Genomic DNA, 15315 nt, shown 5'->3' on the forward strand with positions numbered 1-15315 from the left:
AGTCAGGTAGCATCTATGGAGAGAGAAAAAGAGTAAATGGTTCTGTCAGTGACCTTTTTGTTCAGAATGAGAACAGTTCTATTTAAAAGCTAGCCTGTGTCCAAATCCATTGCCAACTTTTCTTTTTCATTTCTTCCCCCCCACCCAATATTCTCCTTATTTTTTACATAAAGGTGGCAGAGGCATGAAGGTGAATAGGCAGCTCCTAATCAGAGTGACTGGCCGCACCAGGGGATTAACCCATAGCTAACATCACCCAAGTGTTTGCCGTTATCAATAGATTGAAGAAATGGAGGATATTTGCAAATAAGCAGTGCCAGACACTCGGCAGCGGGTGGTTTAAGATCTGGTTTGCGCTGCGTGAGAGTGTGGCGGAGGCAGGTTCAGTCGAGGCTTTCCAAGGGGGAATTGGATTATTGTCCGAAAGGAAGAATGTGCAGGGTTCAGGGAGAAGGCAGAGCAATAGCAGTCAGCGCATTGCTCGTTTGAAGAGCCAGCATAGACATGATGGGCCAAATGGTCTCCTGTGTTGTAAGAATTCTATGGTTTAATGCCCATTCCTATAAATACAGCCATTTGTCAATCTTAAGGGTTCTAAAGAAAACAGGATAATTCTCTCTGCATTCTGCTCTGTTAATTAAAGGTAAAGATAAAGAGGTGGAGCACATTCATTATTCAAACACTGAGAAAGCGACTCGCGTTTACACTGGGGTGTTCCGCCGGGTTAGGAGCTAAATGCTTGGAATGTTTCACTTTGTGGATAAATCTAAATTGAGTGAAGATTGACCTCTGGTCTCCTCCTTCACTGAATAGTTTTTTGAGTTCAACTTGCTTTGACCTTGTCATGTGTGGCGCAGGCCACAAGCTGAACTCTTACCATGTGGAAAGTGAGAGGATCAAATTTGAGCAAAACTGAGCTATGGCCTGGAACTGGGAGATTTGCATCCAATACAGGGATGAGGCAGGAAGGCTTTGGACAATGGAGTAGTGTAGTATCAGTGTTGTTCCAGATCTGTGCTCATTGTGTTTTCTCTCTCTCTCTCTCTCTCTCTCTCTCTCTCTCTCTCTCTCTCTCTCTCTCTCTCTCCCCCCCCCCCCCCTCCCTTCTCCCATCTAAAGGTCAGTAATAAGCTGCAGAATTCACAGAACCCAAATGCGCTCATCGCTCTACGACTGGACTTCATCCGCATTATCTGCAGTCATGAACACTACATCACATTAAACCTTCCGTGCAGCACACTGTCTCCACCTGCATCCCCGTCCCCATCGGTCTCCTCAGCCACCTCCCAGGTAAGCACCTTCCTGATGCAGCCCCTTCAATGGAAGATTTGAGCAGGGTGGCGCCGGCAAGAGATTTACTTAGAAATTTAAGGTAATTGGCCAGAGGTAAGATGAGAATTTATTTTACCCGTGTGTATTAACATGATCAGGCGTGCGCCGTCTGAAAGGGTGGAATTAAAACTGTCCGGCAAGGACATGTTGCGTGAACTATATTTGATTTGCTGCTGACCAGGATTGTACTTTGTTCTGCAGAGTTCAGGGTTTTCCATGCTCGTTCAGGATCAGAAGATAGCCAACATGTTTGAGATGTCCGTACCGTTTCGACAGCAGCATTTTCTCGTTGGATTGCTATTGACTGAACTGGCCATGATCCTTGAACCTGATGTTGAAGGGTAAAAACTCCCCATTCTCACTTGCCAAATATTTTTTATTTTTTTTTTATTTTTTTTATAAATTTAGATTACCCAATTATTTTTTTTTTATATTAAGGGGCAATTTAGCGTGGCCAATCCACCTACTCTGCACATTTTTGGGTTGTGGGGGCGAAAACCCACGCAGACACGGGGAGAATGTGCAAACTCCACACGGACAGTGACCCAGAGCCGGGATCGAACCTGGGACCTCAGCGCCGTGAGGCGGTTATGCTAACCACTAGGCCACCGTGCTGCCCTCACTTGCCAAATAAACAGAGCAACAACACTATGAATGTCCAGTTAGAGACATTCCTGGGATCTAGTTCCCACTTCTGGGAACTGCAACTGCAATGCTGCGGACAGAATTTTGCCTCTACTGTGATGGGCCTCGGGTTTCATACTCTTCAAAGTCTATGTTGGGAGCTATTGCCAGTTGAGCAAAAGACTGAAGGGTCTTTAATGCCTCTATAACTTTCGGTATCATTGTCTAAAAGCCTTTAGAAAAAGTGGGGATTAAAGGATTTGGAAAGTAAACATTCCTGAGCTGTGCTGAGTGAATGGAAGTAGAGCATGGTAGATACTGACCCTCCAGCGAATCCCAGGTTTTCCTTTCATCGTCTCTGACCCAGTCCCTATACTGTGCTGATTGACAATGAACTTGCATTTATATATCATCTCCCAGGATTTCTCAAAGCAAACTTCAAACTTATCCCAAGCTGGGTTTATTTTCAAAAGATGTTAACCAGACCGTGGTCTCATTGCTGTGTGTGGGGTCTTGTCACATGCAAAATGACTGCCGTTGTTTTCCCATTAAATATAGACTGCACTTTAAAGTAATTTATTGTACATGAAGTACATTGGGACACCCAGAGAAATGTGATAAAACGGTAAACAAACAAGCTGTTGGGAATGAGAAGTGAAGGGCAGCACGGTGCCGCAGTGGTTAGCACTGCAGTCTCACAGCGCCGAGGTCCCAGGTTCGATCCCGGCTCTGGGTCACTGTCCGTGTGGAGTTTGCACATTCTCCCCGTGTTTGCGTGTGTTTCACCCCCACAACACAAGGTAGGTGGATTGATCACGCTAAATTGCCCTTTAATTGGAAAAACTGGATTATGTACTCTAAATTTTACTCTTAAAAAGAAATGAGAGGTGATCTCATTCAGACAAAATTCTTACAGGGCTCGATAGGGTAGAAATGGGAGCGATGTTTCCCCTGGCTGGGATGTCTCAAACCAGGGGCACAGTCTCAAAATAAGGGGCAGGTCATTTCAGACTGAGCTGAGGAGAAATTTCTTCACTCAAAAGGGTGGTGTAACTTTGGAATTCTCTACTCCAGAGAGGGCTCAATCATTGCGTATGTTCAAGACAGAGCAAGAGATGTTTACATGTTAAAAACACCAAGAGAAGTGGACAGCTCTGTGGCGCAGTGGTTAGCACTGCTGTCTCACGGCACTGAGGACCTGGGTTCGAATCCCGGCCCTGGGTCACTGTCCATGTGGAGTTTGCATGTTCTCCCCGTGTCTGCGTGGGTCTCACCCCCACAACCTAAAAAGATGTGCAAGGTAGGTCAGTTGGCCACGCTAAACTGCCCCTTAATTGGAGTAAAAAGAATTGGGTGCTCTAAATTTATATAAAAAAACATCGAGGGGGTTAGCACTGTTGCCTCACGGCACTGAGGTCCCAGGTTCGATATCGGCTCTGGGTCAATGACCATGTGGAGTTTGCACATTCTCCCTGTATTTCACCCTCACAACCCAAAAGATCAGCAGGGTAGGTTATTTGCCATGCTAAATTGCCCCTTAATTGGAAAAAATGAATTGGGCACTCTAAATTTAGTTTTTAAAAACATCAGGGATGTTTCATCAGGGATGATACAGTGATGGTGCAGGAAAATGGTGTTCAAGTAGAAGATCAGCCATGATCTCATTGAATGGAGGAGCAGATACGAAGGGCTGGATGGCCTAGTCCTTCTATTTTTTCATGTTCTTTTCAGAATTGTTAAATGTAATGATATTGTCTGGAATGAACAGATATGCTGGTTACATTAGGGGCTAGTTTAGCACAGGGCTAATGAGCTGGCTTTTAAAGCAGACCAAGGCAGGCCAGCAGCACGGTTCAATTCCCGTACCAGCCTCCCCGAACAGGCGCCGGAATGTGGCGACTAGGGGCTTTTCGCAGTAACTTCATTTGAAGCCTACTTGTGACAATAGCGATTTCCATTTCATTTTTTCATATGCTAGAGTTACAGCTGATTGCCACAGAGAGAATCTAGAGTTGAGGAAATGTGCATGATGTGTCAGTTGTAATGGACAGCAATGCCTGGGAATGCAGAGGATTGTAGCTTAGTGCACCCCACTTGAACCAGGGAACTCCTTACACTTCAAAAAGGATCGTCTTTGCTGTTTGTGAGATATTGCTGACACAAAATGGCCGCCATGTTTGCCATTATAATAATTAATAAACACTACATAATTGCAAGTATTTTTACCGTTGGATATTTTTTATGGTTCAAGCAGAGGCAGTATAACAATTGCAAACACCCACCATTTATGACAGCACTGGCTGACCGTTAACTGGTTGCCTGTTGCAGTCTGCAAATAGGTTCACCTTGTATGTGTGTGTGTACTTTTTTCCAGATTGTTCTTTCTGCATAAAAAGGCGATTGGCGCAATCCACAACCTGATGTGCAGCCACGATGCAGACCTTCGTTACACCGATTGCGAGGTGAAGGCCCACGTGGCTAAGCTATATTTACCACTGATCGCCGTTGTCATGGACACCTTGCCGCAGCTGTATGATTTTACAGGTAGGAAACGGCCCTCTCTTTCACAATATCACTAATGATGTAGGTTAACTGGAGTTCAAAGTGTAGCATAAAGAGAGGTGGTGTCATAGTGTATTGTCACTGTACTATTAATCCAGTATAATACCCTGGGAACCCATGTTCGAATCCCACCATGGCACGTAGAATTCGTCCAGTGCAGAAGGAGGCTATTCGGCCCATCGGGTCTGCACCAACCCTTCGAATGAGCACTCTGCCTATTTTGCAAGTGTCCACCTCACCCTATCCCCGTAATCCCATAATCTAACCTGCCCGTTAAGGGGCAATTTAGCTTGGCCAATCTACCTAACCCGCACATCTTTGGACTGTGGGAGGAAACCAGAACACCCGGAAGAAACCTACCCAGACACTGGGAGAATGCACAAACAGACAGTCACTCGAGGCCATTGGAACTTAAATTCAACCAATAAAATAACCAGAAATTAAGAGTCTAATGGTGATCAAGAAGCTATTCTGGATTGTTGTAAAAACCCACCCGGTTGACTAATGTCGTTTAGGAAAATAAATTTGCCATCCTTACTCAGTCTAACAGCAATATGTTTGACTGTTAACTGGCCTCTGAAATAGCTCAGCAAAAGCACTCGGTTCAAGGGCGAATAGGGTCCGGTATCAAGTGCTGGCACACATCCCATGAAAGAATAAGTTTTTTAAAATGTCAGAGCACACAGAGTTGCAGTGATTTGTTCTTCTCTCTTGGTTAGTGCAGACAGGATATCTGCCATGAAAAGCTCAAAACCGCATTTATAAAGCTTCTTTAACGGAGGAAAGCACTTTGGCCAGAGTGCTACGTATTAATCAACATATTAAATGAGGAGAAGAGGCGGCGAGGTTTCAGGGCTAAGCAACTGAAGGCATTGTTCAGCTCCGATGGTAGCTATACAATAAGAACTAGGAAGCAAGTCTTGACTTCTTCAACTCCAAATTTATTGTATTCGGTTCTCCATCAACAAAACAGTGCCACCTGTATCCCCTTTATATATTGGCGCAGTCTATTAAATAATAAGTGCAAAATATTAAACGATTAAGACCCCAGTTCTAACTTAAATACTGGGAACATTAACTCTTTCCTAACAGACATGACCATCAATGGTGCAGTGAAGAACATCAGGGATGTACAAGTGGCCAGAATTGGTAATATGCAAAAATCCCTGACGATAATAGGGCTGGAGGAGGTCACAGAACTAGGAAGTGGCAAGGCCATGGAGGAATTTGAGAACAGACGGACCTAGGAGCAATCAATCTGAATTGGAGAAAGGCTGTGAGGACCAAGGGAATTAGAAAGGAACTAAAAGGATTTCAGGCCTTCAAAAAAAAAAACCTGAGTAGAAACAAAAATGGTTGGCAGAAGAGGTAAAATAATACAGAAGAGATTAAAATCAGAGATGAAAAGATGGTGATTGACGTGATTGTGAGCAGTGTCTGGGATAGTGGTGATTGCTATCTACTCAAATTACGCCCCAGCACACAAGCCTGTGAAACATGGTGGGAATTGAAAGCTAATCACTTATCTTTATCTCTTCACAAAGTTCTGAAGTAAATACTTGTTGCTTCCCCTCCCCAGCAGAAAATGGCAATCAGAAGGGCCGTTTCACTGCCTCGACGATGGATGAAGTGGACGCTGAAAACAGCAGCATGATCAGTCAGACAATCGCCATGGCAATAGCAGGGTCGCCTGTTCCTCACCCCAACAGAGGTTCCCCATTCCAGCTTCCTGTTCTGGTAGGACACCAATCAGTGACAGTGCATCATCTGTATGAGCTTGTTCCAGTGATTGTTTATTTATTTTGACCGTTCGATGCCTCACAGTTAAAGGGGTCAAACACACCTTTCAAGGCAAAGCTGCGTGACCACTCGGTAAATTAGTGTGGCTGGAGAATTCTGCCCTTAGTGCTTTTCAGATTGGTTCGCCGTTCTACATTGTAACTGTATCTGAATCGGGTATTCCTGTCCACTCCCCTTTGCTGTGCGTGTATTTTGCCCCAGTAACTGTCGTTTGTGCATTTGGTATCAAGCTCAAGGTGGCTATGTTTTTGTGACATTAATTATGTATACAGAGGACTGTAAAAATTGTTGAAATGTTTGTGGAGAAGATGCAGAAAAATGAAATCCAGGCTTGCACAAGTATTTCCCTCTCTGATCACCATTTCCCTGCTGAGAAGCTGACAGGCTGTCCACCCAGATGTCTCAACAATTTGGTTAATGTTCTGTTCAAGTTGTGCCAGGAAAATCTGTGAAGAAACAGAAAAAGAAAGTCATTTTGAACCAGTTCAGCAGTTTTCTCAGGGCGATTAACACGAGGAATGGACTTGTGGGTTTGGCAGCTGGGATTAGTTGACAAACACCTGGAATCTCTTAACGGGGTGGGGCTAGTGTTGATATTTATAGACTGACGCATGATTGAATGATCTTAGCAGGTCTGACAGCGTCTGGGGAGAGAAGGGAGCTTTGACAAAGAGTCATCCAGACTTGAAATGTTAGCTCCCTTCTCTCTGCACAGGCGCTGTCAGACCTGCTGAGATTGTCCGGCATTTTCTGTTTTTGTTTCAGATTCCAGCATCCGCAGTAATTTGCTTTGATATTGAATGATCGTCTTTGCCCTTATTTACATATTGTTCTATTATTCCTCTCCTTCAACCGGTGATTGATGAGCTCAGTCGAATGGAGGGCTGGTTCATGATGCAGAGCAATACTCACAGGGCAGGTTCAATTCCCATAGAAAGCTGAGGTTACTCACCGCCTTCGAATCATAGAATCCCTACATCGCAGAAGGATGCCATGCAACCCATCAGATCTGCACTGACCCTCCAAAAGCACACACTACCTGGGCCCACCCCTCCATCCTATCCCTGCAGGATGCTAAGGGGCAATTTAGCATGGCCAATAAATCTAACGTGCACATCTTTGGACTGCTCAACCTTGCCCCTCGCCTGAGTTGTGATGGCCCTCAGGTTAAATCACCGCCAGTCAGCTCTCAAAAGGAAGAGCAGCTCTCTGGGACTTTGGCGACTTTTACATTTATTCCCCTCCTTCACCACCAACCACCTTCTCTTTAGTGGAGGTGAGACTGGAAAATCACAAAGGTATTGTAAAAGTAGACACATCTTGTTACTCCAAACCCTGGTACCAACCTGCTGTATTACGCTGCCACAAACCTACCAATGCCATGTGCAATAGGAATTTGTTTCAGCTTATTTTTGCTTGGGGGAGGGTGGGAGGAATTATTTTAAGTAGACAGACTCCCTGACCTCCAGTGATATTCATTACTGACAAAAGTCTGAAAACAGACTTTGACTGCTGTGGTATGTACTGTAGCTGGACCAGCTGTAATGCAAATTCCTCTGCCCGTGTAGCCCAGCCGGCAGTATTCCACCCTGTCGGCCGAATCAAGTCGTATCCTTCTCATCTGTTTCCTCTGGGTCCTGAAGAACGCAGATGAGGAGATCCTGCAGAAATGGTTCACCGATCTGTCGGTGTTCCAGCTGAACCGGCTGCTGGACTTGCTGTATCTCTGCATATCCTGCTTCGAATACAAGGTAAGCACAAGGAGCTGTGGGGCCTGTCATTTGTGAGTGGGTGTCTGTGACAACAGTTTAATTTCAGTAAAGGCTCTACATTTCCTTCTGCCAAAGTCAGATATATGGTCCATTAAGGTGTAGTCTTTGTTACCCTCTCTTTGAGTTAGACATAGCGAGTTGGCAAGTGACATAAACTTGCATTTATATAGCACCTTTAAACTAGTAAATATATCACAAGGAGCATAATCAGGCAAAATTTGACAAATGGTGTGACTATGATAGACCACCATGAGCATGCTTGCTATTGGAAGAAGACCAGGAAGTTAACCCAAATAAAAGGAGCATTACGTTAAATAACTAATGAGAACTGTTGCAATCAATGTTATGTTAGGAATCTTTGTCATCTTTCAAACCGCTGCCACTTCCTCATTGGTACTGCCCCATTAAACTCTGTGGCCCCCATCTATCAAAAGGATACATGTTTTACTTCATACTGAAAATGGCAACAGTGCGTCTTATTGAACCATAAGATCTAAGGAGCTTAATATTTTAAAAAAATTATTTTCACCTCCTGGCACCAAAGCCGTACTCGTATAAATGCATCCTGGCCACAGCTAGACTCCAATCATTCACACAACAGATTTCTGAAAAGCTAAAGAAGTTTTATGTGTGGATTACGTACGTTTGTGTCGGCGCCTGAACCTCAACGCTAATGAAACGGTTAATGAAACTACAGGACTGCAGACTGAAAAGCTGCCAGTCCCTTCCACCAGAGTCTTTGTGTTGTAAAAGCCCTTGATTGGAACAGTCTCCGGGATTAGAATCGCGATCTACAGATTATCTGAAGGATCAGAACAACTTCTGGATCTCGTGCCAGATCCTTTGCTTCCTCCAATAATTTGTCAGGTTTTTAAAGCCCACAGGCTTGAAGTCATCACCTAATCCTTACCTCTCCATATCTCCGCCCTTGTTATTCCCTACACTGCAGGCTATGATATTTTTACATATACTTTTAGCTATGAGAGAGATTGAATAAACTGGGATTGTTCTCCCTAGAGAGAGAGACAGAGGATGAGGGGTGACCTGATAAAAGTTTCAAACATTATTAGGGGTATAGATAGGGTGAATATTTGGAGGCTTTTTCCCAGGCGGAAATGACAATTACAAGGAGCCACAAGTTCAAGGTGAGGGGGAAGGGTTCAGTGGAGATGTGCGGGGGATGGGGTTTTTTTTTTTACAGAGGGTGGTGGTGGTGGTGGCCTGTGTTGCTATATTTATTTGGTTATAAATATGGTGGTCAGTATGGTCGCCTTCCTTAATCCTAATTATGTTTGCTCTAGAGTCGCCAGGTATCTTTCGATACCGCCACAAGGTTCGAACCCGAATACTGATCAAAGAATCAGTTAGTTAGTTCAAAGTCAATACTATTTATTTACAAACACAGTAATATCTACTCATGCACAAAATACTACAAACTAAACTACCTCTGACGCTGACGTCTATACTTAACTTTGGGTGCCCACTCAGTCAGAGGAACAATGGCCGTTGTTTGGATCTGAGGCTGTTGGGTTCGAAGAGGTAACAGGAGAACAGCTACGGCCGTCCGTCTGATAGCGAGCGTTGACCTTGGACTTACTTGCTTCTGGTGCAGCTGGTGGACGGATCTCTCTGCTTCGAGAGCCGAGTCCAAGAGAGCGATTCTCTCTCGGGGGTTTCTTCTTTTACCCGAAGGGGCTTCGCACGCTTTTGGGCGGGCCTTGAACTTGGCCCCGATTAATTGGGCCGTATCTTGATCACTCGTATTGATCTTGACCAATAAAGGGGTGGGTGCCCTGATGGCTGGGCGTGTCCTAGGTGGCCGTTTGCCTTGCTTTGTTTACGCTTTCAGTTTGGGGAACTGGCGCCGTGAGGTCTGGAGCTGTATCGGTTACTTGCGTGTCTTTCCTTTGTTCCCGGAGATGGGCCACCAATATGTTAATTGACCTATAATTTCAGTCTCGTCTGGGAGTTGCCTTCTCCAATATGCATGCAGACTCTGTGCTTGCTTTCTTAACATTGCCCATATTTCTCTACAGTCATTGCGATCATCCATTTTGTATTCTGGAAGTGGCCATCCCAGATGGCTACACCTGGAATGCACGGCCAAGTGAGGTGGTTGAGGCAGATACGTTAGCGACCTTTAAGACTTATCTGGATAGGCACATGAACAGACGGGGTATAGAAGGAGACAGGCTACCGCCTGTATCTAGATAGGACAGGTGATCAGCACAGGCTTGGAGGGCCGAAGGGCCTGTTCCTGTGCGGTATTGTTCTTTGTTCTTAATAAGGTAACTGAGGTTTTAAAAAAATTTTAGAGTAGCCAATTATTTTTTTTCCAATTAAGGGGCAATTTGGCATGGCCAATCCAGCTAACCTACACATCTTTGGGTTGTGGGGGTGAAACCCACGCAAACACGGGGAGAATGTGCAAACTCCACATGGACAGTGACCCATGGCCGGGTTTGAATCTAGGACCTCGGCGCCGTGAGGCTGCAGGGCTAACCCACTGCGCCACCGTGCTGCCCCTAGTAATTGAGGTTTTAATCAACCCTTTACTCTATGATGTGGGTATACCTCCCAAGTAGATCTGGCATGAGACACATGTTTGTCATTCTATTAACATTATCTGAACAACATTCAGATATTTAAATTTGTGATCATAAAAGCCTCTTGAGGATCTAGGAATAGAATTGCAAATCTTGCAGGCACCAAACGGCCATTCTGCTCTGAGGTTTGCAATGAATTATGTCTGTTTAACTGCATTGGTGGGCAGCTCTGCTCCCTGGTGCAGTTACTCACTGAGAGATGAGACACCGGTCTACTGTCTCTGGCTGCTGACGATTCTCCAGCATTTCTCCTAATAACACAAGGCAGGAGTCAGACAAGTGGCCACAAGAGCAAAAAGCACCTCAGCGAGGCCATTAAATAGCTTTTAACGGCAGTGCGGTGGTTAGCACTGTTGTCTCACGCCGCTGAGGACCCAGGTTTGATCCCGGCCCCAGGTCGCTGTTTGGAGTTTACACATTCCCCCCCGTGTCTGCATGGGTTTCACCCCCGCAATCCAAAGACATGCAGTGTAGGTGGATTGGCCACGCTAAATTGACCCTCCATTGGAAATAAAAATAATTGGGTAGTCGAAATTTATATTTAAAAAAATTAACTAGCCTTGAAGTTGTTATTGATTGGTTTCAGGGTAAGAAATCTTTTGAGCGGATTAACAGCCTGACTTTTAAGAAATCCCAAGATATGAAGGCACGACTGGAAGAGGCCATTCTCGGGACTGTTGGAGCTCGGCAAGAGATGGTGCGCCGGAGTCGAGGTATGCTAGCCTCTGTTTGAATTCCGTTCCGTCAATCTGAATTCCGAGCATTCGCATATTAAACTTCAATATGCAGGCAAAAGTAATCATTTTGTGCCTGTACGTTTTTTTTTGTTGGGTTGGGACTTCAGATCGATTTACTACCTCCTTCAATGGTGAAGGTCCAAACTCTGGCTGCGTGCGGTAAAGTACCCACAGGCACTGGCTGCTTTTCTGTGCCATGCTTAAGTGGCTATTGTTCATGTGAGAGTCTGGACAAGTGAGTATTTTTCACTCTGTACCTGCATTCATCCACTTCAAGTAAAGGTCACTGGTAGCCATGTAGCACCCTAACCAATTTCTAGTGGCACAGACACACTTGAGGCTAATCGCATGACAGCAACTGTGATCGGGCGAATAAACCTGGGACCTACTGAATTACCTAGCTATTTCAACGCCTTAACCATCCAAGCCTTTGGACAAAGGATGGGGAAGTTGATTGTACAGTAATGTCACATGCATGCAGATCAATGCGCGCTATCACTCAATCCCAGTTCACTTTTTTTAAGCGAGATGAACCCATAAGTGCATCCTTCCATCACTTTATTCAGACCTTTATTAGAATCTATGTGGCCAGTAACAACAGATGTAATGTGTTGGCAAGTAAATGGGATCTTCAGTTAATACATGAGTTTGTGACATTTAATGGTTAAATATCAGTTGTGATATCCAACTGCAGCTTCTAGACTCTATTCCGTGGTGTCTGGGCAGCTCAAAACATGACACATAGAACAGTACAGCACAGAACAGTTGCTGAAGATATTCTGTGGCCTTGTATTTTGACTCTGAGCTGGAGAACGAGCGTAATGGGGTGAAGTAAAACACAAGACATTGACTGCTTCCTATAGTCAGTTGGTAACCCCGTGTTTCAGACCGGCGTTATCTCAATCGTTACCGGAACCACTTTATGGTTCAATTGTGCTGCATGTTTAAGAGTGGATTTTAGATTAATTTGTTCCATTTTTGCTTAAGTGCAGACAGTTAATCGAAATCTAATGTTCTCCAATCTGTTGTAGAGAGGAGCCCATATGGAAACCAGGAAAACGTTCGCTGGAGAAAGAACATCACTCACTGGAGACAGAATGCCGATAAGGTTGACAAGTATGTGGCTATTTCTGCAGAACAGGAATATTGCACATTCTCCCGTCCCCCTCACCTCCCCATAATTAACAGTTCAATTGCAACCCTGCTTGAACTCACTTGGAATAGATCATTTTCAGCACAGAAAGAGGCCACTCATCCCACTAGGGCTATGTCAGGGCAGTTCTCAGTCAACACAAACTCTGCTTTTTCCTACTTTTTAACCCATTACTTTAACATATTAGATTCAAATATTAACCTGCTGCCCTCCTAACTATTCTGACTGACCTCGCCTCAATGGGCACTTTCTTGGACTGGCGTGTGAATGCATGGACAGGTTGGGCCAAAGGGCCGTTCCCTGTGCTGTGAATCATATGGGACTTCCACTTGCTGTTTGTAATAGAACCAGAGGGCAACACAGTGGCGCAGTGGGTTAGCACTGCGGCCTCACGGCGCCGAGGTCCCAGGTTCGATCCCGGCTCTGGGTCACTGTCCGTGTGGAGTTTGCACATTCTCCCCATGTTTGCGTGGGTTTCGCCCCCACAACCCAAAAATGTGCAGAGTAGGTGGATTGGCCAGGCTAAATTGCCCCTTAATTGGAAAAAATGAATTGGGTACTCTAAATTTAAAAAAAATGTTTTTTTAACGTAATAGAAACAGTACTAGATTAATTTTAAAAAGCAAATTTTTGCAAATGTTGGAACTCTGAAATAAAAACAGAAAATGCCGGAAATCCTCAGCAGGTTTGGCAACATCTATGGGGAGAGAATCAGTTGGCGTCTCAAATCGGTGACTTAAGACTTATTAGCTCTGTTGCTGTAGCCCCAAATGCTGCCAGACCTGCTGAGTATTTCTAGAACTTTCTCTCCTTATGTCAGTTTCAAACTAATTCAGCCGAGGCTCTACACCGAGAGGCCTACCTCAGATACTAACTCAAATTTGAACCAGGACAGCATTCGTTTGCAAGTAAAAGTGCGACTGTAGTTGCCCAGAGCTCTGGTCAGACTGCATCTGGATTGCTGTGTTTGGTTTGGATGCTCCACTTTAGGAAGGATACACTGCTTAAGGAGTTGGAGCTGCACTTTTCCAGTTAAGTGGAGAGTATTCCATCACATTCCTGACTTGTGCCTTGTCGATGGTGGACAGGCTTTGGAGAGTCAGAAGGTGAGTTACTTGCGCAGAATTCCTAACCTCTGACCTGCTCTTGTAGCCACGGTATTTATATGACGAGGCAAGTTCAGTTTCTGGTCACTGGTAACCCCCAGGAAGTTGATATTTCCTCATTATGGTCCCCATCATTGCTCACGCAAGTTTAACAAGCTCAAAGTTGAACATATCTGCCACTCATTTGACCTCATGCTCAAACCTGATGAAGGGTAACTATTAATCCAAAGGGTAACTCTCCGACACCAAAACCTCGCTCCTGCTGTATGAACATCTTGAAGAGCAAGAATAACCTTGATTCCTTATTCAAATACTAACCACCTCCTTGAATTTTTCTATTCTGCTGCCTCCACTCTTGTCCCAGCAAATAGTGCAAGGCGTTTGTAGATTTCTTTGTCACAGAGATTGAGACCATCTGTTCAGCTGCCTCTGCTGTTTGTGCCCCAACCCCCTGCTTTTCTTTGCCGAAGATGCAAAGACAAATTCGGGTGTTGAAAAGGAAGATAGATAGTTATTTTGGAAGCACAGATATTAAAGGATATGGATAAATGGCGAGGAATAAGAATTGCAAAGAGAAATTGTAGCTAATAAGACGCTGGAGTAAGCTTGATGGACCTGTTTCTAATGTTTGGCCAATTATTGTGTCTGTATGGGTTCTGTAGATCAACACTGGTTGATGCTTCTCTCTCTTACTCTCTCCCTCTTTCTCTCCTCCTCCTTCTCACCCCCCCCCCCCCCCCCCACCCCCCCCCCCCCCCCACCCCCACCCCCTCCCCAAAGGACAAAGACTGAAATGGAACACGATGCCCTTGTAGATGGGAACTTGGTTACTGAAGCTAACCTCGTGGTTTTGGACACGCTTGAAATCATTGTTCAGGTAAAGAAATAGGCTTTATTCTGGCTGAACTATTGGCTAACGAGCAGTAGTTACACCATGGTTAACTCCTGGCAGAAATAATGTAAGAATCTGAGAGGCTTGAGTTACATGAGAGTAAAGTTGAGCAAAGAACAACTTTCGTCTCATAACGTCAGCTCGCTGAGAACTGTTGGCTTCGCAGTTGCTTGATTTAAGAAAAACACAGATTGGAGGATCTGCTGTGACATTTCCGGGATGAGTTGGAGAACGGAAGCAGCTTGGCATTTAGGGCAGAATGGTCTGTTGTATTTGGTGAACCTAGGCGTACGTTACGAAACTGAATGATTTGGAACTTACCTGTGATATAATGGAGGCCGAGAGCCAATGGTCAATATCGGGAAAGGAGGAAGGAATTAGAACATGGAACATACAGTGCAGAAGGAGGCCATTCGGCCCATCGAGTCTGCACCAACCCACTAAAGCCCTCACTTCCACCCTATCCCAATAACCCTTCCTAACCTTTTTGGTCACTAAGGGCAATTTAGCATGGCCAATCCACCTAACCTGCACGTCGTTGGACTGTGGGAGGAAACCGGAGCACCCGGAGGAAACCCACGCACACACGGGGAGGACGTGCAGACTCCGCACAGACGGTGACCCAGTGGGGAAACGGACCTGGGACCCTGGCGCTGTGAAGCCACAGTGCTATCCGCTTGTGCTACCGTGCTACCTATTCTGAGTACTTATCATGGATAAGAATGGAGTAA

General features: G+C 45.0%; 1 protein-coding gene across 9 annotated transcripts in view; it reads left to right on the forward strand.

The window, feature by feature from the left end:
• The window catches only part of LOC119957052 (dedicator of cytokinesis protein 7-like), a 179182-nt gene that overhangs the window by 122409 nt on the left and 41458 nt on the right, over positions 1-15315 (forward strand). For 5 of the 9 annotated variants that reach the window (XM_038784661.1, XM_038784663.1, XM_038784665.1 and 2 more), the window contains 8 exons: positions 1120-1290; positions 1534-1673; positions 4331-4500; positions 6098-6255; positions 7887-8069; positions 11283-11409; positions 12465-12549; positions 14473-14569. In XM_038784661.1, the coding sequence (XP_038640589.1) occupies positions 1120-1290; positions 1534-1673; positions 4331-4500; positions 6098-6255; positions 7887-8069; positions 11283-11409; positions 12465-12549; positions 14473-14569 (1131 nt within the window). Of the gene's footprint in view, positions 1-1119; positions 1291-1533; positions 1702-1962; positions 2608-4330; positions 4501-6097; positions 6256-7886; positions 8070-11282; positions 11410-12464; positions 12550-14472; positions 14570-15315 lie in introns of those variants that run through there. The other 4 variants (XM_038784662.1, XM_038784666.1, XM_038784668.1 and 1 more) reach the window with 2 other exon arrangements.

Source organism: Scyliorhinus canicula, chromosome 25 (assembly GCF_902713615.1).
Source record: "Scyliorhinus canicula chromosome 25, sScyCan1.1, whole genome shotgun sequence".
NCBI lineage: Eukaryota > Metazoa > Chordata > Chondrichthyes > Carcharhiniformes > Scyliorhinidae > Scyliorhinus > Scyliorhinus canicula.